Consider the following 23,620-nt stretch of genomic DNA (forward strand, 5'->3'; position numbering starts at 1 on the left):
GGATGGGATACGAGGCTCTGGTGGTGGGAATTGTGGCCCTCTTCTCCTATGGTCTTGTCAGTGTTTCCATTTTATAAATAAATAAATTTCAAAAATTTCAAAAAAGAGATGGGAAAAGAAGGCTTTTTATTTAGTTTTGCCAAAGTAGGCCAAAAAGTCAAACAGCATACTTAATTTCAAATGTATCTATCACACTGATATTAAAACACTTACTCTCTCTAATATATCTGTCTTATTTAAAATAACATAAATATTGCACCACTTAGGGCTGGGAAATAGCAGAGTTTATGCAAAAGACCTTCATTTCTCAGGCTCTGGGGTGTCAGCTTCAATTTCCAGCACCATCATAAAGCAGTTGAGCAGTGCCCTGGTTAATAATAGTCATAATGCAAAACTCAGATATTTCTGGAAACATACATAGTTTCTAACTTTAACAAAAACTATAAAAAGATAGTTTTACCATGAAACCTTTTATAAGCAAAAATGGCCCGTATATCAGGAAGCAATTTAACACTGGAATAATAGTAACACCTGTAACATATTCTGACCTATGGTTCAAAAATGCGAGTCAAGTCGCACAATTCATAAAAACAAACAACTTTGCCACTTCCCATATCTACAGGAGCACATTACAACCACATTCACTTAGCTGATGTGAGAATGGTGTAAAATCACAGTTATTCACGAATCTTTTCGTAGATGCTTACCTATGTAGTGGAAGTCCTGGGACATGTTTGTGGGAGCCCGCTCTAGTGCAGATCTCTTGTAGACAACATGAATTCTTCCTTTTTCTTCATCCATCTGCTTACCTTTTTCCAAGGGTTCAATGAAATACTCATCATTATCACTTTTAATCATTCCAGCCTAGAAAAAGCACAAACACATTAATTTTAATAAGAAATCCTCCAGTTTATAAGTGCATTTTAAAGTAGTCAAAGGATAACTTGTGAAAATTGTTTTTTTTTCCTTTCAACATCTGTCTATAAATTTTAAATGGTTAAGTTAGTATTAAACATCAGGAATTTATATAAGGTAGACACTGACACATGGTAGGAACAGAAATTCATTATGGTTAAATAAAGAGTCTTAAATCAAATAAGGTAAGTATATACATTTTATAAAGCTGAAAAAGAAGTACATTTATAAAGTACATTTATTTATCCTTGGTGTTTTATCTCCATAAGAAATTGTATGAGCATAAGTAAACTCCAGGAAAGAAACATAGCTAGTTTTCCATCCTAACCTACTAGAGTTGCTATGCTTTCATGGGCTGTATTTTAACTTATTTACATTTTCTTTCCAGACCATGTTGGAAACAGAGGAACAAGTTCCATCTAATATGTAATACAAAACAGTTTACCTGTCTTTAAATAGCTCCTTTGGGCTTCAGTAAAATCCTGCACCTCTAAGAACTATCAGCTTTATGAGTGATTCATATTTGTCCTATAATAATATAACTTTGTGACTTTACATATATATGTTTCCCTCGGAGTTTTTTCCCTCTCCACACTGAAAGGTTATTTTGTTCTACCACTTTGCTCCATGAACAGCCAGCCACTGGCCCCCACATGAGAGGTTTGTATGAGCCAATTGTACGTGTAGGATTCACCACCACTACTTATTTTCCTGGGTAGGATCAAGTCTCATGGCTCACAGCCAGCTGTCAAGGGAGCCAGGAAATGGAATCTGGCTGTGTGCCCAGTGAGAAAAGATAAACGGATTTTGATGAACACATCAAATGACATAAAGGTTCACCTTTAAACACTTCAACTGAAAAAAAGAAAAACCACTTCAACTGCCGTACACTTTGTTTAATACCACACCCCTTAACGTGGTCTTCAAGGCTGGCATCATCTGGTCCTGCCTATCAATCTCAAATAATAAGCTTGGACAACTTAGTATTTCCTTGCTCTGTACAGCCTCGGGTCTCTGGAATGCTTTTGGTTCTGCTTAGACCGATCTTCTCTATCTTCTCTAACTGCACTACCTTTGCCTGTTTTTCCTTTTCTTATTCTTCAGGGCTCTTCTTAAATGTTATTTTCTTAGATATAATTTGCGAACGTACATAGACAAGGTGCTCCCATAGAAAATAGGGACCAGGCTTAGCCAATCATTCTGACTCTGGCTGCTTTACCCAAATGTCAGACTCATTCACTGTTCTGTTTCTCCAAGGCTGTCAGCGATTGAGGCAGACATTCCTCTTAATTCATCTTAGTCTTCTTAAGTACCGACACAATTACTGGTGTAAAATATGCCTTCAACTGGTTCTGGAATGAATGCAGTCTAGAATGTTCCCAGCTGAGTATGGATTGACCAGTCAACACCCATGTACAGCAGGGAAGCAATTACAGAAGCCAGACCTTCCACCTTCTACATCCCACAATGACCTTAGGTTTATACTCCCAGAGGGATAACGAATAGGAAAGCAGGGGTCGGGCGGTGGCACAGTGGGTTGAGCGCATGTGGCGCAAAGTGCGACGACCGGCGTAAGGATCCCAGTTCGAGCCCCCGGCTCCCCACCTGCAGGGGAGTCGCTTCACAGGCGGTTAAGCAGGTTTGCAGGTGTCTGTCTTTCTCTCCCCTCTCTCTCTGTCTTCCCCTCCTCTTGCCATTTCTCTCTGTCCTGTCCAGCAACGAACAACATCAACAATGGCAATAATAATAACCACAACAAGGGCAACAAAAGGGAGGAAAAAATGGCCTCCTGGAGTGGTGGATTCATGGTGCAGGCACCAAGCCCAGCAATAACCCTGGAGGAAAAAAAAAAAAGAATAGGAAAGCTATCAGGGGAGGGGATGGGATACGGAGATCTGGTGGTGGGAACTATGTGGAGTTGTACTCTTCTTATCCTATGGTTTAGTCAATGTTTCCTTTTTATAAAAAATAACAACAACAACAACAATAACAACATGAAAAACTAAACAACGTCTTAGTTAAAATACAAGTGAAATATGCTGGTTTTGTAACACAGGAGGTTTTGCTGAGAATTTTGCTTCTTAAATTCATATTCACATAATAAACTTTAATGCTTATTTTTAATGATATATAAAAAAAAAAGAATGTTCCCAGCTGTGACCATGGACTAAGATCTCAGACTGAAAGGTCCTCAGAGGTTACACAGGTTCCTGTGCTAAATATAAATATATATAGGCCTTGGGTCAGGTTGATGGGGTAAACAGTTAATTTTATTCATAGATTTTCTTCAAGATTGGAAGCTACTCTCGGCCCTAATCCAAGTTTCTAGCCTTTTCCTCTACTCTGACACCATCTTCTCAGAAAAGATTTTTGTCCAACTCCATGCTATCAAAAAAAAAAAAAAAAAAAGCCTATAAGTCATAGGCCCCCAGGAACAATAACTGAAATAGACATTCATACTTCTTTCCACCCTAAAATACCTATTCTCATCTTCTCTAGCTATATCTTTTGGTTCCTGTTTGGTTAATAATTTTGTCCTGCTTTATAACTTACTGCCTTTCAGCCACCAAGTTGCAGACACTACCATGATTCCATCATAAATTCCCTACGCAGATGACCTAACCAATGTATCAGGGAACCTCACATCTCCAGAGCAATAACTAACTAAGGAAAGATAGACACAGGCTGGGGGTATGGATCAACCTGCCAATACCCAATTACAGAAGCCAGACCTTCCACCTGTGTACCCCTAAAAGAATTTTGATCCATATTTCCAGTGGGGGATAAACAATAGGGGGAAGATGACCTGACAGCTCTGAACTCCAACTCCATCAGGACTGAAGAGAGAATGAGGAAAAAAGGAGGGACATTTGGATATAATAACAGATTTGGTTGCAACTTAGAAAGGAAGAGAAAATTGGACCATAGGGCTAAAAGGGGGCAAATATATGCAAATATAGACAGATAATAGTAGATTAATATTTAACACATATCTGTAACCTTGGAAGAATTATTTGTAGCTTACAAATGGAGGGAATGGGGATACAGAATTCCAGTGATGGCAACAGTGTGGAGTTGTACCCTGTTATCTTATAATTTTGTAAATCAATATCAAATCACTAATAAAATTTAAAAATAGAATAAAATGTCTTCAAAGATTTTTGATGAATAAAAGTGGGGGCCAGGCATGGTGTACCTGGTTAAAAACACACATCACAGTGCACAAAACCAGGATTCAAGTCCCTGGTCCCCACTTGCAAGGGGAAAGCTTCACAAGTGATGGAGCAGGGCTGCAGATGTCTCTCTGACTCTTTCCCTCTCTCTATACCCCCTCTCAATTTCCCTATCTTTATCTAATAATAAAGAAAGAAGATTAAAAAGATAAAAATTCATAAAAAACAACAGTGAGAAGATGAAGAATTTTTTTAAGACTTGTGATACTTTTCAGAAGACAGAAAATCTGCCATTCTGATGGAATGAGAGATAGCATTAAGAGTGAGATAAGGAGCCAGAGTATGTTACACTTTCAGTAAAAATGCACTGGTGTATTCTGTTTTGGAAAACTATATAGGGTACTTAAACAAATAAAAATGGAATTATCTTATGTTCCAGCAATGCCACACTTAGGCATTTATCCAGAGGACATGAAAATACTACTGGGGGGGGGGCGTGGAGTCAAGATGGCGACTTGGAAACAACACCTAGCGTGAGCTCCAGAAAAAAGCGATTTACAACCTGGGATTCTCTGGAGAGGGCAGGATGGCTGGCACATCCCTGAAAGGGTGAATAAGGGGTTGGTCACAGTGACACCAAAAAAGAGTCCACCCACTCTTGGGCTGGCAAACAGAGGCCAAATGAACAAAGAAAAATCTTTGGCTTCATTATTTGTGAACTTATCCTTCCCTCCCACCCCAGAACCAGCCCCAATGCTGGCTGGACAGCTGCTACTAGCAGGCTTCCTGCAAAGCCATTTTCTTTACCAAGATTCCTGGCTCAGCAGGGGTTTCATTCCAAACCTTTTTCTTTTTCTTTTCTTTCTCATCTTCTTTTAGGTGACTGGAGCTCTATCTGAATGACAAATACTTGACCAATCAGAGCCTCAGCCCTGCCTGGGAAAGACTACCTGGAGGGTTTTTTTTCTTGATATTTCTTATAATTGGTTGTCTTTGCTCAAGCTGCGTGCAGGCAATATAGAGCAGTTCAAGCTGCAGACAGACTGTTAGGGTTCTTACATTTAATTTAATTTAAGTATTACTATTATTATATACATGTGTTCCTTTTCTACTTTCCTTTCTCCTCTTGCTATCCCTTGAACTTACAGTGAACAGTAGATTTGCATAATTGTCTACTCTTATTTTCCTTTTTTGACTTTCTCTTTTTCTTTTGGTTTTGTTTACTATTCTTTCTTGGACTGGAGGTGTTGTTTGGCTAACTGGTATTGGTTGAACTGCATCAATCCTTGCTTCAGTTGCTATTGTTGTAATTTCTGGGGTTTGTGACTGCATTTGTGAAAAGTCTTTAGCATAGTGTGGCTATTACTCAAAACATAACAACTGAAGAACAACAGAACAAAAGAATACAAAACACATCAATTAAAAAAATGGTTGAATAAAGAGCAAATAAAACTGCCACCACAATGAATCAATACAGGAGCCCAGAAGAAACTCCAAATCAGTCAGAAGTAACCATAGATAAGAAAAGTATGCAAGCAATAGTAAACCTAATAATCACAGAAATGAAGACAACTATGCAGGAAATGGCTATCAGAATAAGGGAAACAACAGATGAGACCCTCAAGGAAAATACTGGCTACCTCAAGGTAATTAGAGAACTGAAAGCTGAAATAGCTGAGCTAAAAGGCAATTAACAGAAAAAGCTAAACAGAACTGAAGAAAGAAGCTGAGGGAAGCAAAAGCAGATTAACAGAAGCAGAAAACAGAATTAGCCTGACAGAGGATGAGCTAGAAAAAAACTAAAGGAAAAAAAAAAGGTAAAAGAGCTCAAAAAGAGACTGAGAGACACTGAAAACAACAGCAGAGAAATTGGGATGATCTCAAAAGAAATAACATTCATATAATTGGCCTACCAGAGTAAGAAAGAGAGGAAGGCAAAGTAAACATCATAGAGAAAATAATAGAATAAAACTTCCAAGACCTAAACAACAAAAAGGACATTAGGATTCAAGAGGCCCAGAGTCCCAAACAAAATCAACCCAGACCTGAAGACACCAAGACACATCACTGTTACAATGAAAAGAAGTAAGGATAAAGAAAGGATCCTAAAGACTGCAAGAGAAAAACAAAAAGTCACATACAGGGGAAAATTCATAAGACTATCAGCAGACTTCTACACTCAGACTCTAAAAACCAGAAGAGAATGGCAAGATATCTATCAAGCCCTGAATGAAAAAGGGTTTCAACCAAGGATAATATCCTGCTAGACTTTCATTCAAACTAGATAGAGGGATCAAAACCTTCTCAGACAGTTTAAGGTAAAGAAGGCAACCATCACCAAGACTGCCCTGAAAGAGGTTCTAAAAGACCTATTATAAACAAGAACATCACCATAATACTTGCCATGTAGAAGAGCAAATAAAAAATTGCTGAATAATGACACTACAATACATTAAATCCATAATATCAATAAATGTCAATGGCTTAAACTCACCCATTAAAAGGCACAGAGTAGGAAGATGGATCAGAAAACACAACCCAACCATATGCTGCTTGCAAGATTCTCACCTGACCCAATAAGACAAACAAAAGACTTAAAGTGAAATGATGGAAAACTATACTCATGAATTAGAAGAATTAATATCATCAAAATGAATATTCTCCCCAGAGCCATATACAAATTTAATGCGATACCCATCAAAGTTCCACCAAGCTTCTTTAAGAGAATAGAACAAAAATTACAATCATTTATCTGGAACCAGAAAACACCTAGAATTGCCAAAACACTCTTGAGGAAAAGAAACAGAAATGGAGGTATAACACTCCCAGATCTCAAACTATATTATAAGGCCATCATCATCAAAGCATCCTGGTAATGAAATAAAAATAGGCACACAGACCAGTGGAACAGAACTGAAAGCCCAGAACTAAACCCCTACACCTATGGAAATTGAATCTTTGATAAGGGGGCCCAAAGTATTAAATGGAGGAAGGAGGCTCTTTTCAATAAACAGTACTAGGAAAACTGAGTGGAAACATGCAAAAGAATGAAACTGAACCACCTTATCTCACCAGAAACAAAAATCAACTCCAAATGGATTAAGGACTCAGATGTTAGACCAGAAACTATCAAATACTTAGAAGAAAACATTGGTGGAACACTTTCCCACCTAAACCTCAAGGACATCTTTGATGAGTCAAACCCAATTGCAAGGAAGACTAAAACAGAAACAAATCAGTGGGACTACATCAGAATGAAGAGCTTCTGCACAGCCAAAGAAACCATCACACAAACAAAGAGACCCCTCACAGAATGGAAGAAGATCTTCACATGCCATACATCAGACAAGAGACTAATAACCAAAATATTCAAAGATCTCAGCAAACTTAGCAACAAAAAATCAAATGACCCCATCCAAAAATGGACAGAGGATATGAGTAAAACATTCACTACAGAGGAAATCCAAAAGGCTAACAAACATATGAAAAATTGCTCCAGGTCATTGATTGTCAAAGAAATGCAAATAAAGACAACATTGAGATACCACCTCACCCCTGTGAAAATGGCATACATCAAAAAGGACAACAGCAACAAATGCTGGAGAGGCTGTGGGGACAAAGGAACCTTTCTACACTGCTGATGGAAATGTAAATTGGTCCAACATCTGTGGAGAGCAGTCTGGAGAATCTCACAAGGCTAGAGACGGACCTTCCATATGAACCAGTAATTCCTCTCCTAGAATTATACCCCAAAGACTCCATAACGCCCATCCAAAAAGATATATTCATAGCAGCACAATTCGTAATAGTTAAAACCTGGAAGCAACCCAAAGAATAAAGACTGAGGATATAAGTTTAAAAATATATCTAATTAAATTACTGAAGGCTGGAGAGATATTAAAAACAGTTATTGAAAAAGTAGGTGGCAAAAACCCATATACTTCACATCCTGGACTATACTGAGCTATTTTTCTTTAAATTTATTTATAAAAAGGAAACACTGACAAATTCATAGGATAAGAGGGGTACAACTCCACACAATTCCCACCACCAGAACTCCATATCCCATCCTCTCCCCTGATAGCTTTCCTATTCTTTGACCCTCTGAGAGTATGGACCCCAGGTCACTGTGGGATACAGAAGGTGGAAGGTCTGATTTCTGTAATTGCTTCCCCCACCCCTGCTGAACATAGGTGTTGACAGGTTTATCCATATTCCCAGCCTGCCTCTCTCTTCCCTAGTAGGGTGGGGCTCTGGGGAAGCAGAGCTCTAGGACACATTGGTGGGGTTGTCTGTGCAGGGAAGTCTGGTTGTCATCATGCTAACATCTGGAACCTGGTGGTTGACAAGAGAGTTAACATACAAAGCCAAAGAAATTGTTGACTAATCATGAACCTAAAGGCTGGAATAGTGCAGATGAAGAGTTGAGGGGTCCTCCATTTTGTAGATAGCTAGTAGGCATATTTTAGTTATATTCCAAAGGGCCTGTGGTTATACTAGTTTTTTTTTTTTTCCCTGAGCCTGCAACCTGATATGCAGGTGGATCCAAGTTAGTGTCTAGGGAGATGATGTTATGGCTAGAAAACAAACAGAAAGCTGGATCAGGGAAGAGAGCAGCTGAGCTCTATGAGTTATTTTATAGATATTCTCTGTAATTATCCATCACATTTTATTGATGTTTACTTCAAAATCTACCCAAAATTGAATAACTACTTAAAAGTTCCTGTATCATTAAGCAAGAATGTTCCATATGTACTTAATAGGAAAAAAAAATCAGTATTAATAATTAGACTCCCTGAACCAAGATCGTAATGCAGAAGGTTACCTGCTTCATTCATAAAAGGGACAATTAATAATTAAATACTGAAGGTTCTTTTGTATACCAAGGTAGTCATTTAAGTAGTCACAAACTCAGCAAAAAATATTGGAAGCTCAGGCTCACACAGGTACAGACCCTAGCATTAAATTAGTAAACTTCGGCTCTATATCCCCCAAGGTTTCATTTCACAGGATACAATGTAGTGAAATAAAGGTGAAATGGCAGGATGTGTAAATTTTAAAAGTCTCAAATTATAGTATTTAAGTACTATATTGCTTAAAATACTGTCAGAAATTTAAAACTTTGAAATTATAATTTAAAAATTATATAATTGACAACATAAGATTATGTCTTAAGACATTCTGTTTAAGCAGATGCAATCATTTATAAGGACAAGAGACTGGCTCACTTAAAATTGGCCTTTTTGGTCAATATCACACCATCATCTGGGGTACTAGTCAGAGAATTCTTGGACCTCTTAGAATCTTAGACCTCTAATGGATCCCTCTCTATGCCATCAACAGTCACTTCCATCAGGAATGTCATTATAAGTCCTCTTGTAGGCCTACCCAGGAACTTGCCCTCACCATAAAGCAAAAATGGTAAGGACTGCGCCAGTCGCTTAAGGGAGGCTGGAGTATCCTGGCCTGCCACTCGAGGAAGACTGGTCCTGAAATGAGTGCAGCCTAGAATGTTTCCAGCTGTGACCATGAACTGTAAGCTCAGACCAACAGGGACTCACAGGCTTTTATGGTAAATATAAATATATATATAGCCCCTGGGTCAGTTTGATGGGGTAAACAGTTAATTTTATTCATAGATTTATTTTCAAGAATGAAAGCTACTCTTGGCCTAACCAACTTTCTAGCCCTTTTTCTCTACTCTGACACTATCTTCTCAGACAATATTTTTGTCCAACTCCATATTAGCTATCAAACTCAAGCATGATATGATATGTTTCGATAGTTGTGGGCCTCTGGGAAGATGCCTAGAATGGACTCCCTAGCTTCTTTCCACCCTAATATTTCTGTTCTCATCTACTCCTACTTTTTGGTTCCTATTCATTAATTATTTTTTCCTGCTTTATATCTTGCTGCTTTTCAGCCATCAAGTTGCAGACACTATCATGATTTCACCCTGACTTCCTTGGGCAGACGACCTCACCAACATGTCCTGGAACCTCACCTCTCCAGAGCCCTAACCCACGAGGGAAAGATAGACAGGCTGGAGGTATGGATTGACCTGCCAGCGTCCATGTCCAGCAGAGAAGCAATTACAGAAGCCAGACCTCCCACCTTCTGCACCCCATAAAGAATTTTGGTCCATAGTCCTAGTAGGGGAGAAATGATAGGGGAAAGATGACCAGAGGGTTCTGAACTCCAGCTCCATCAAAAACCAGAGAGGAGGAAAAAAGGAAGGGACATTTGGGTGTAGTAGTAGGTTTATGTGTGACTTGGAAAGGAAGAGAATATGAGACCTTAAAAAAAAGGGCAAATATATACAAATATGAATGGACAGTTGTATAGATAATAGTTAACCCATATCAAAACCTTGGGAAAACCATTTGTAGCTTACAATAGAGAGGTGGGAATCCAGAACTCTAGTGGTGGAAAAAGTGTGGAGTTGTACCCCTGTTATCTTGTAATTTTGTAAATCAATATTAAATCACTAATAAAAAAATTTAAAAATAGTTGCAACATTTAAAATACCTTTATATCGCACCCAAGGAAAAGATAATGGGGTGGGGGGAGTGTTCAGGTCCTGGAACATGATGGTAGAGGAGGACCTAGTGGGGGCTGAATTGTTATGGGGAAAACTGGGAAATGTTATGCATGTACAAACTATTGTGTTTTGCTGTCAACTGTAAACTACTAATCCCCCAATAAAGAAATTGGAAAACAAATAAATATTAAAATAAAATAAAACACGCCTTTAGTGTTACTTGATATATGATGTCAAGAAAATATTTTATGAGGATTCGAGTGGTAGTGCAGCAGGTTAGGCGCATGTGGCGCAAAGCGCAAAGACCTGGGTAAAGATCACGGTTCAGGCCCCCCGGCTCCCCACCTGCAGGGGAGTCGCTTCACAAGCAGTGAAGCAAGTCTGCAGGTGTCCTTCTCTCCCCTCTTTGTCCTCCCCTCCTCTCTCTATTTCTCTCTGTCCTATCCAACAATGACGACATCAACAACAACAACAATAATTACTACAACAACAATAAAACAACAAGGGCAATAAAAGGGAATGAATACATGTTTTTTAAAAAAATTTTTAAATATTTTATAATTTTTCCCTTCAGGATGTAAAGCTTCTCACATTGGCCATTCTATAGCTCCAGTCAACAATATAGGTAGTATTTATTTCCTCAATCCATTTTCCAAAATTTAACAGATTAACTTGAAATGTTTATTTTTAGTACATCATGAAGCACACTTTATTATGCTTTAATTAAGTCTTCACAGAGTGCCTTTGACAGTGTTTTGGAGAGGATATCACTAATACAATCATCTGTACTAAAAATGAAAAACCCAGCTGCAAAATTCCCCTCTCATCTGGTCAGCTCTTCCAGCTGCATCACTCAACTCAAATACTTCCAAGAGTCCAGAGTGAAGCCAAACAGGTTCTGTGCATGGAAACAGCTATCACAAAGGCCATACTGCTTAGTCACTAGGAGGGGCCATGACTGTCACATTCAACAACCAGTCCTACTAAACCAGGTTATATGGTTTCCTATTCCTCACCAGAGTGTAAGTGACAAGCAAGTGTAAGGGGTGTGGAGCATAGGAAGTTTGAGATGAGATAATGTGTAGGAATGCCCTTTGTAAACTCTAACATCTAAGGACAAATGTGAAACTCTACTTTTTATATGACAAAAATATAAACATCAGTCACTGTGAAAAAAATGAATTATACTGAACTTTCCGAGATAAAAATCAACATGGACCTTTTTTATATTTATTTATTTTCCCTTTTGTTGCCCTTGTTTTTTAATTATTGTTGTAGTTATTGATGCCATCATTGTTAGATAGGACAGAGAGAAATGAAGAGAGATGGGGAAGAGAAAGATAGACACCTGAAGACCTGCCGGGGAGCCGGGGTCTCAAACTGGGATCCTAACACCAGTCTTTGCCTTCGCGCCACATGCGCTTAACCGGCTGCATTACCGCCTGACTCCCCATAGAAGACATTTTTAAGGGTTCCAAATGGAATTGCTAAGATTTTCCTCAAAATTCTGTGGCTGATATTCTAATATATATATATACACACACATATATATATATATATATATGCTGTGGAGCATTCAATGTGTAACTATGTTACCTAAATGTTGTTTTACTGTAGTGGAGAAAGTTGACAAGGGCTGGAAAATAATGAGAATGGGCATGTAATTGTATATAAGGGTAGGTGGTAGAGCACCTAATTAAGTGCTGACTTCAAAGTTCCCAAGGACGTAGGTTCAAGCCCCTGGTCCCCACCTGAAGGAAGAAAGTATCACTAGTGGTGAAGCAGAGCTACATCTCTCTCTCTCTCTCTCTGTCTCATCACTTTATGTCACCTTCCCCTCTCAATTTCTCTGTGTCTCTATCCAATAATAAATAAACAAAACTATTTTTTAAAAATAACTGTATGTTAACCAAAGACACTCTTTATTTATGTGAATGAAGCTTAACTGTTTGAGATACACTTGAATAGAATTTATCTTTTATTTTTTAAACATCCCTAAGAACATTTTTATTATCTTTATTTAGTTATTGGATAGAGACAGTTAGAAATTGAGGGTAAAAGGAGAGATAGATGGAAGAGAGACACCTGCAGCATTGCTTCACCACACAAAAAGCTTTCCCCCAGCATATGGGGACTGGGGGCTCAAACCCGAATCCTTGTGCACTGTAACCTGTGCGCTCAACCAGGTACACCACCACCTGGCCCCTGAATAGAGTTTAAAAAGATGAAGAAGTAGTTCAAATATCGCTCAAGTTATACTACTAAGTTAAATTGCTTACCCAATGCAAGAAGAAGTAATTTCCACTCATTTTTTTTGATCCCCAGCATTTTATCTTATCACTGAACACTGTAGCCTTTCAATGTAACAATTCATGCTAACTGTGCTAGTACCCGGAAATTAAGGTTTGTTAAGTCAGGTGTCTGTTAAACAAATATATATATGAAATTGGCATTTCATCCAACTTCTGAACCTTCAACAGTCACACAATTTAGGGCAAATCAGTAAAGCGAAATGCATTTTAACACAGTCAACTCCAAGAATAGAAGGAACTGAGTCCTCCATTCAGGGAGGTATTAGAGTCATAAAGTTAAGGGGGGGGGGTATTATGCTATTTTAACTCAGAATTCTATTAACTGCCAAGGGAAATTGATCTGATTTCCCATCAACATCCTTACACATCAGTGTTGTAGTCCTTTTTTCTTTTTAAGATTTTATTTTTATTTTTTCCCCTTTTGTTGCCCTTGTTGTTATTGTTGCTGTCATTGTTGTTGGATAGGACAGAGAGAAATCGAGAGAGGGAGGGAAGACAGAGAGGGAGAGAGAAAGATAGACACCTGCACACCTGCTTCACGGCCTGTGAAGCGAACCCCCTGCAGGTAGGGAGCTGGGGGCTCGAACAGGGATCCTTCAGCAGGTCTTTGAGTTTCACGCCATTTGTGCTTAACCCACTGAGCCACTGCCTGGCTGCCAAATGTTGTAGTTCTTTAGAAAACATAGTCTCTAATGTTCTGCTGCCTGGATTTTATAAAAATATATATTACAAGAAAAAAAGGTCTATGAAGATCATCCAAATGTTAAAAAGGATTTTCTGTACATCAAGTCAATTCCTCTACTTTTCTCTAACAACTGCTACCACCCCCGACATGCTAGACCTAGTCTGGGTTATTTAAAGCTCTAATAAGATTGTTTTCATTAATCTATATAGATAGTAAAATATCAACCTGTGATGATGGAGATCATCATAAAAGGACCCTAAAATACTCACTACTGAAATAACAGTATGCTTGTTATTAAGGACCTTTCTCATCATAATGCATGGTTAGTTCTATGAAAATTCAGTAAAAAGGGAGTTGGGCTGTAGCGCAGCGGGTTAAGCGCAGGTGGCACAAAGCACAAGGACCGGCATAAGGATCCCGGTTCGAACCCCGGCTCCCCACCTGCAGGGGACGCTTCACAGGTGGTGAAGCAGGTCTGCAGGTGTCTATCTTTCTCTCCTCCTCTCTGTCTTCCCCTCCTCTCTCTATTTCTCTCTGTCCTATCCAACAACGACGACAACAACAATAATAACTACAACAATAAAACAACAAGGGCAACAAAAGGGAATAAATAAATAAAATAAATATTTTAAAAAATTTTTAAAAAAAAGAAAATTCAGTAAAAGAAAAAAAAAACTCCTTGACTTTAGTAACAGGAACTTTTACTTGTCCCGAGAAACTGGTTAATTTTCATTTTATAAACACTTTACTGTTTACATTTTACTGTGCAGCTGATTAATATCTGTGAGAAAACTTGTGAGTGAAATTTGTTTTCTACCTTTAAGATAATTTTGTTCCATGAATACTTGGCCACTGACCTTTCCTTGAACATTAGTTTTCCTTCTCCTTTTTTCTCTTCTTGTTAACTTAATCTATTTTCAATATATTGTTTATAAAGCATACAAACTGCCACATGTTGCTATCATATTGAAGGAGGTAAAATACTAGCCCTATATAAATACTTCAAGCTCAGACTACGACACAATGATTTACTTAATTGACACAAGTTTATTGTTTTGGAAATGTATAAAGTATAAGATTCATCAACAGTGTTTAACTTTGCCTAATTCCACAAATATATGAGCATTCCTGCTAAACTGAGAATGAGTAAATTATGCTCCAGTGTCAGAGAGTCAGTAACATGAGAGAACAAGCACCAGTGAGCGGCAGAAAGACCAAGAATTTCTGAGGCGTCCTGCCCCTTTCACCAGGCAGGAAACCTCTGATTAGGTCACGTACCTAATACTGGTCTGGCTCAACCACTATGACGAAATTGTTGTAAAATACCCCTTAGGGGGGTCGGGCAGTAGCACAGCGGGTTAAGCACACATGGCTTAAGGATCTGGGCCCCTGGCTCCCCACCTACAGAGGGGTCACTTTACAAGTGGTGAAGCAGGTCTGCTGGTGTCTATCTTTCTCTCCCCCTCTCTGTCTTCCCTTCCTTTGTCCATTTCCCTCTGTCCTATCCAACAACAACAACAACAACAACAGTAACACCAACAATAATGGCAACAACATGTGCAACAAAATGGGAAAAAAGGTCTCCAGGAGCAGTGGATTTGTGGTGCAGGCACCAAGCTCCAGCAATAACCCTGGAGGCAAATAAAATAAAATAAAATAAAATAAATAAATAAATAAGCTTTGAAAAATGTTAAACTTAATTAACTTATTTACTGGATAGAGACATTAGAAATCAACAAGGGAGGAGGAAATAGAAAGGGAGAGAGAAGACAGACACCCGCAGCACTGCTTCACAGCTAGGCAAGCTTCAAGTAGGAGCTGGGGGCTTGAACCTGGCTCCTTGTGCACATAAATTATGATCCAATGTCAGAAAGTGAGTAAAATGAGATTGGTGCCACCACCTAGCCCCAAAATACTTTTTAGAAAAGTAAAATATCAAAATATGTTAACACACAGAAAATGGATCTGGTTGTTTTTCTTTTTATGGAAGGAAGCAGTTTTTTTTTTTTTTTTTTTTAATCAGAGCACTGACAGGCTCTGGCTTATGGTGGTGCAGGGGATTGAACCTGGGACTTCTGAACTTCAGACATAAGTCTGTTTACATAACCATAATTCTATCTACCCCTGGAAGCAGAAATTTTTAAAAACTGAAATGATGCCATACTTTGAAATTTATGGAACTGGAAAGATTTTACATACTTAAAGAATCTCAGCTCCTTTTCATAAAGAGAATTAATCACACCATAGTATAAGTATTTTTTTTCAAAAATTTTCATGTTAATACATTTTATCTAGCAATTCTCCTTAGTCATGATGAAATGTATAAGAACAGATAAGGAAATCTTTAAGAAAAAAAAGAAAGAAAAAAAAACAGATGCTTAAGGCCTCTAAGGGTTAAAAAAAAAAAAAGAAAGAAAAAGTAAATAAACAATATAAAATGACTGGTCCGGCAGGTTGCGCAGTGGATAAGGCATTGGACTCTCAAGCAGGAGATCCTGGATTCAATCCCCAGCAGTACATGTACCAGAGTGATGTCTGGTTCTTTCTCTCTCCCCTCCTATCTTTCTCATGAATAAATAAATAAAATTTTTAGAAAAATAAAATGAAAATAAGGTAAAATGTCACAAGCAGTCATTTTATTAGCATGGTCAACTTAAAAACAAATAAATTAAATTATCATGATTTTCATTACGATCTTGCCAGTAACATACCTACCACCTAAACTTAAAGAATACATTGGGGGCCAGGCAGTGGCACAGCCAGTTGAGTGCACAAATTACCATGTTGAAGGACCATATTACCATGTTGAAGGAACCAAATTTGAACCCCTGGCCCCCTCCTGCAAGGGGGAAACTTCACCAGTGGTGAAGCAGATCTGCAGGTCTCTCTCCCTCTCTATCTTCTTCTCCCCTTTCAATTTCTCTTTCTTATCAAATAAAAAAATAGAAAAAAAAAGAGAGAGAGAGAGTGGCACTGGAAGCAATGTATTTGTAGTGCTTGTGCCAAGCTCTAGCGCTAAGCCTGGTGACAAAAAAGGAGGAGGACAACAAAAAGAAGAAGGAGGAGGAGGAGAAGGAGAAGAAGAAAGAGAGAGAAAGAGAGAGAGAGAGAAGACCTACCCTATGACCCTGCAATTCCTCTCCTTGGGATATATCCCAAAGAGTCAAACATACCATACCAAAAAAAAATCTGTTTATAACCATGTTCATAGCAGCACAATTGATAATAGCCAAAACCTGGAAGCAACCTAGGTGTCCAACAGATAAGTAGTTCAGAAAGTTGTGCTATATATACACAATGGAGTACTCCTCAGTTATTAAAAATGGTGAATTCACCTTCTCCACCCCATCTTGCATGGAGCTTGAAGAAATCATGTTAAGTGAGATCAGCTGGGAAGAGAAGAATGAATGTGGGATGACCTCACTCATAGACAGATACTGGAAAATTAGAACAGGAGGGAGAACACAGAGCAGAATCTGAACTGGAGTTGGTGTACTGCACCAAAGTAAAAGACTCTGGGGTGGAGGTGGGGGGTACAGGTCCTGGAAAAGGATGACAGAGGACCTAGTGGGGGTTTTATTGTTATGTGGAAAACTGAGAAATGTTATGCATGTACAAACTACTGTATTTACGGTCGACTGTAAAACATTAATCCCCCAATAAAGAAATTAAAAAAGAAAAAGAGGTTCTGGATCATGATGGCAAAGGAAGACTTGTTATGTGAAAAACTGAGAAATGTTACACATGTACCAACTACTGTATTTTACTGTCGACTGTAAACCATTAATCCCCCCAATAAAAAATGAATTCAAATAAAAAAGAGAGGGAATAAAGGAAGGGAGAAAGGAAGGAAGGAAGGAAGGAAGGAAAGAAGGATGGAGGAGAAGGATAAAGGAAGGAAGGAAGGAAGGAAGGAAGGAAGGAAGGAAGGAAGGAAGGAAGGGAAAATATAAACTTATTTCATCTTAAAGAACTTGAAGGAGGAACCTAGCTTGATAGAAAGTGTACATCCTCATCATAGTTCACTACTAACTCATGACATTTTAAAAGTGACTTAAGTTCTTGGATCCCTTTCAAATATGAGAACCGAACCTACAAGAGTTTTACCAGATACTCTCTGAAATGCCTTTGAATTAAGTCACCTTTTAATGTTACAACTCCCAGGAAAGACATGAATTTGAGAAGCTGTTCCCTGCCAATATCCCAAGGCCCACTTACTCCCATAATAAATAATTTGAAATGTGATCATAAGACTAATGTAAAGTAGGTCACAAAATTTAATGTGCCAAAGAAATTAGGTCCCAACCTCTGAGACTTTTCCATGTTCCAACTCCAGAGGCTGATTCAAAAGACCTGGAATGGAGATCAGAAATCTGAAAATTTAACAAGCACTTCAGATGCTACAAATAATAGTAGTCTGGAAATTACAGTTTGAAGAAAACTGCTTTAAAAATAATGTGCCAATCAAAATGACTTTCTGAAAATTTATTCCTTTACTCTAAATAAATTGTAAGGAGATTATGATTTAAAGGAAATATGAGCAAATGGAATCTATGAGTAACGCCCTATGTAACAATTAAAATACATAAGTTATCTATTAAAAATATGTATACATTTCTCATGTCTTTAAGGAAAAAGAGTTTGTAGAATGAGTCAGTCTGTCTTAAACTAGGTTTTAAGAAACAAATTAAAAATCATATTCTAACAGCTGTCACAGTAGAGAAAAAGCATTATAAATTCTAACAACTAAATTGTTTAAAAATAATGTAAAATACAAAAGAACCTATACCTCTGCATAGCATTGTGATGCAAATTTTGATAGTAGAGGATTATTCCAAATTTTAGTTTTCTTAGATTGATTAATATTTATGACGGCTAAGACTATATATTATACTACATTCTGAGGTTACATTTTAAAATATATTTATTGTTCCTAAAATGACAAGCTATTGATAGAACGGAATTTAGTCAATATCGGTATAATTAAAAGAGAAAGATTGTTCTGTAAACAGGAATCCAATCAGATGAGTTGGGCTAGCCCACTAGTTCTTGGGATATTTCCACCATTGAGTGGATAATGGTCAGCCCATACCATAGTGAATGTCTCATAAGAAAATGTTTCTCTGGGGCTGGGTGGTGGCGCAGCTGGTTGAGCGCATGAGTTACAGTGCACAAGGACCCAGATTCGAGCCCCCAGTCCCCACAGGGGGAAAGCTTTGCAAGTGGTGAAGTAAGTTGGCAGATGTCTCTCTGTCTCTCTCCTTCTCTATCTCCCCTCCTCTCAATTTCTGGTTGTCTCTATCCAATAAATAAAGATGATAAAAAGTTTGAAAAAAAGAAAATGTTTCTCAAACTTAAAACACGTAAATAAGTCAGCTGGATAATTTGTCAATGTGGACTGTGCCTCCGTGGTCTGAGGTATTCTGGTTCCAATAAACTCCCAAGTGATGTTACTACTTTTACTGGCTGGATGAGGCTATGAGACAAGCTCTCGGGGCATTCCAATTTCATTGATGAAACTGAAGACATCCACGCATTAGATACAAGCCACTGTGGCAGGTTATATTTTTCAAAAGTAACCCCCAATGTACCCACACATTCTTTACGACTTTTCTCACGTCATCAAGAGGTATAGCTTAGGCCCCTAGAAGATACCTCCCCAGGTGGAGTGTGCAGCACCACACGGGAGCACTGTGGATGGCACTGAGGATGCTCTATGGATAAGTGAGTAAGTTCTGTGGTGTCTCTCCTGTCTTCTCTTCGTTTCTTTCTCTTCTCTCCTCTCTCTTCTCCCTCTTTCCTCCCTCCCCTCACCCCTATAAAATAATGAAAAAAAAAAGCGGTTTAAGGAGGTTGCTCAGTAGTGATATCTTGTAGCATGCTTGTGTAAGGCCTATTGTTTATTCCTAGGCACCAAAAGAAGACAGAGGAAGGAGCAGGGGGAGGAGGAAGAAGGAGAAGGAGAAGGAGAGGAAGAAGGAGAAGGAGAAGGAGAAGGAGAAGGAGAAGGAGAAGGAGAAGGAGAAGGAGAAGAAGAAGAAGAAGAAGAAGAAGAAGAAGAAGTGAGAAAGAAGAAGGAGGAGGAGGAGAAGGAAGAGGAGAAGAAAAATTGAGTTTAATTTTTCTCCCTTTGTACCCAGGTCAGTGTTTCTGATTCACTTGTAATCAAAATACTGTGGTGGACATGTTGCTATCTAAATTCTGAACCTAACTGGGAAGAAGGCTTACAGTTTCTGTCTCAGTCGCCTGGAACATTCTCTCTCCAGATGCTTCTTCTTTAACCAGTTGCCACAATGGATGAAACCCAAGGCACAGGAAGAGGCCACGTGCAGGGACATTGCTAAAGTCACAGATCTCCCTCACCCCCCCATTTCTCTTATCCGTAGTCAGAGACAGAGACAGTGGGAGGAAGGGAAGGCTATGACAGCACCAGGGCTTCCTCCGGTGTGGTGGGGTCATGTGTATGTTACAGCATGCTAACCATTCATGTGAGCTATCTTGCCAGCCTTGCTAAGTCCATTCTACTCCGTCAGCAAACAGGTGAACAAAGAAGTCTTTACACAGTGCTCAACCATTCAGCCTTCACTGCCAGTCTTCCTAGCACTCGCAGATGAGGACTAAAGCATTCTTGAACAAAGACAAGCCATTCATATTTTTAACTCCTGATACACAGAGCACACGAATATAACAATATCTGTTGTCTTCACACTCTTAGCTAGTGATACATTGCTAAGAAAATAGGGGTGGGAGGCAGGGAGAGCTTAAGAGTGGTATAACTAAGGTAGAAAACAAATACCAAGTCAATGGCTGGCAAAATGGCTCACCGGACTGGACAGTGCACTGTTTTTGCCATGTGTATGACCCAAGTTCCAGCCCAGCTCTCACCACATTCAAGGAAGTTTAGATACTGGTGGTCTAGTATTCTGGTCAGAAATCAGGAGTCGATTTTGATCCTAGTACATTAGAAGCTTTTGGTACTAATCAGTATGTATCTGTATTCTTTCTAGGAAAAAACTGGGTCTCCCAGCCTTCTCCAGAAGTGAGCCCATCCAAAAACTAGCAATGACCAGCAGGTGAAAGTGGCAATATATCATTTCAGACCTCGTCCATAAAATCCTCCCTGAGGACTAGGCAGCAGTACACAGAGTTAAGCGCACATAGTGTGAAGCGTAGGGACCCATGCAAGGATCCCAGTTCAAGCTCCCAGCTCCCCACCTGAAGGGGGGAGTCTGCTTCACAAGTGGTGAAGCAGGTCTGCAGGTGTCTATCTTTCTCACCCACTCTCTGTCTCCCCCCTCTTTCTCAATTTCTCTCTGTCCTATCCAACAACAACAACAATGGAAAAATAATGGCCACCAGGAGTAGTGGGTTCATAGAGCACCGAGCTCCAGCAGTAACCCTGGAGACAAAAAAAAAAAAAAATTCTCCCACAACATCTTCCATGGGAAAGGATGGGAGACTAGAGATTCAGCATTAGTATCTAACTGCCCTACTACCTACAGCATGGATCCAACAAAGATGTCACCTTCACTCAGGTATTCTCCTCCATGGCTCCAACTTGAATACCATTTCCCTACCTTATCCCTTTAGGTCCAATGATGATAAAATAGCATCCAGCTGTTCATGGAGTTGTGACTTAGCATCTCTACCTAAACCTCTTTATAGAGTTTCTTCATCAAAGCCTTCTCAAGCCTATTAAAGCATGTCACTGATCTTTACCATGACCCTAAGGTATAAATTAAAAACCTGAATAAAGAGTGTAGTAATGTCAGTGGGAGAGACAGCATAATGGAGTTTATGCAAACAGACACTCATGCCTGAGGTTCCCAGGTCCTAGGTTCATTCTCCTGCACCACTATAAACCATTTTTTTGTTCTGGCAGGAAGAAAGAAAGAGAGAGAGAGAGAGAGAGAGAGAGAGAGAGAGAGAGAGAGAGAGAGAGAGAGAAAGGAAGGAACAAAAAGAGAGAGAGAAAGAAAAGATAAAGAAGGGTAAGAGTATAGTAATGCCTATTAAAGAAAACTAATAAAATGACAGAACTTCATAACTGAGAGTGATAAAGAAATCACCTTGAATTTTTCTTCCTCATTCTACTTACATAGATGGTACCAAGGACCAGTAATGAAGTTGATGTGTGATATTTTCCCTTTCTACATGTATATTTCCTAGAGACCAAATGGCATGCCTAACATTATCATATAATTCAAAATGTATATTTACAGTATTTATAATTCCAGGAGAAAAGTTACAAGATCCAATCCTTAAATTTAATACTTGGGGACTATTTCTACAATGAAACAGCATCCACCTCAGCTGGAAAGCAATGGACTTGTATTTCTCAGTTCTCTGTCCATCAATGAAACTCTACCCCATTTCCAGGGCTGCCAAATGGTTCAACCAGGCCAAAACAGTTTACGGTATTGAAATATACTGACTTCTTCCCCCCAATAATCTTTTCATAATGGAAAAAACACATTTTAACCAAAGCTGACCCTGATTATTAATGTCAGCTTCTGATCAAAAGACACACCCTGCCTGCAAGTCACATTAAGTGTCAAAGAATCTCTCCAGCTAAAAGTTCACTCGTGGCAAATAGCCATTATCAAGTTCCCTAAATAAAGACTTTCCTAGTTCCCTCTGTTTCCATCTAAAGTTATCCCTGTTCTGCATTTCTTCAATTTCCACTTCTGTTCTTGTTCTGAGATGCAAGATTAGTTAATATGGATTGTTCTGAAAAAGTGATGTACCTATCAAAAAACCTATACCTCGCTCTACCCAAGTATTGATCTTGCCTTAAGTATGAATCAAAAGCATCTGTTAATTTTTATAGCTCTATTTGGTGAGCTATTCATGTCAAGCAGATTTCTACATGTTTTACACATTATACTGAATCTCCCTGAATATATCTTCATACACCTTTGCTGTATGAAAATGAAATGTCACACGAACATGGCATTATTCCAAAGCAAGATTTACTAAGATTATTTGCAGTTAGTACAGTAAGACTCTTAATGCCATAATCTTTATTAAAATGCACACAACTATAAGTGATTTTCTAAATCTTGAATAATTGACATTTCTTAAAAAATCTCCAACGAGCCAGGAGTGCTTGTTATTATGTACTCTAGTCAGCTGATTAGTATTTTTGCTTTTTTGAAATTTTATCTAAACACAACAAAGATGTGAGTTGGGATTAGGAAAAAACTATTCTTTTTTTCAATGGCAAAACTCAGCTTTTAGAGAACGGTGAGCTTTTCATGCTTCCTACACTGATGCAGCACATCAATCAACTACACTAGTGAGGAAGGGGAGATTCCAGTAAAGGAATACTTGCTCAATAGCTATTGAATACAAAAAGCAAGCCTAACCTGAACACACCCTGATCTTTAAATGGCCTCTTAAAAAATAGACCAAAAAGCGGGGAAGCAATTACAGAAGCCAGACCTTCCACCTTCTGCATCCCACAATGACCTTGGGTCCATACTCCCAGAGGGATAAAGAATAGGAAAGCTATTAGGGAAGGGGAGGGGATACAGAGATCTGGTGGTGGGAATTGTGTGGAGTTGTATCCCTCTTATCCTATGGTTTTGTTAATGTCTCCTTTTTAAAATAAATTTTAAAAAAAACATATAGACCAAAAAGACTGGCATTTATTTATTTATTTCTAAGATATACACAGGGAGTCATTTAACCTCTCTTCAGTTTGGTAGGGGGCCAGGTTGAACCTGGGTTGAGTGCCCTGGCACAGCAGTGCACAATGCAAGCGAGCTATTCGGCTGCCACTGCTTCTGGTCTGCATGCTGCAAGCAAAATGGGGCTCCTGGCCCATGAGAAGTTAGCGCCAAAGAGTCTGAGGTTCAGATGTGTATTATAATAACAGGGGAAGCAATGTCACTGTATACTTAGAGTCATATTCCATGTAGACCATGTGCTCATTCAAATGACCTTGTGTTTTTTATAGCTAGGATTCAGGGAATTTCAAATGAAATACCCA

General features: G+C 38.8%; 1 protein-coding gene across 1 annotated transcript in view; it reads right to left on the reverse strand.

Annotated features, from left to right (window-relative positions):
* ADAMTS3 (ADAM metallopeptidase with thrombospondin type 1 motif 3) overlaps positions 1-23,620 on the reverse strand; it is a 287,233-nt gene that overhangs the window by 142,810 nt on the left and 120,803 nt on the right. The window contains exon 4 of the mRNA XM_007523544.3: positions 708-864. Within this exon, the coding sequence (XP_007523606.1) occupies positions 708-864 (157 nt within the window). The remainder of the gene's footprint in view (positions 1-707; positions 865-23,620) is intronic.

Source organism: Erinaceus europaeus, chromosome 3 (genome assembly GCF_950295315.1).
Source record: "Erinaceus europaeus chromosome 3, mEriEur2.1, whole genome shotgun sequence".
NCBI classification, from domain to species: domain Eukaryota; kingdom Metazoa; phylum Chordata; class Mammalia; order Eulipotyphla; family Erinaceidae; genus Erinaceus; species Erinaceus europaeus.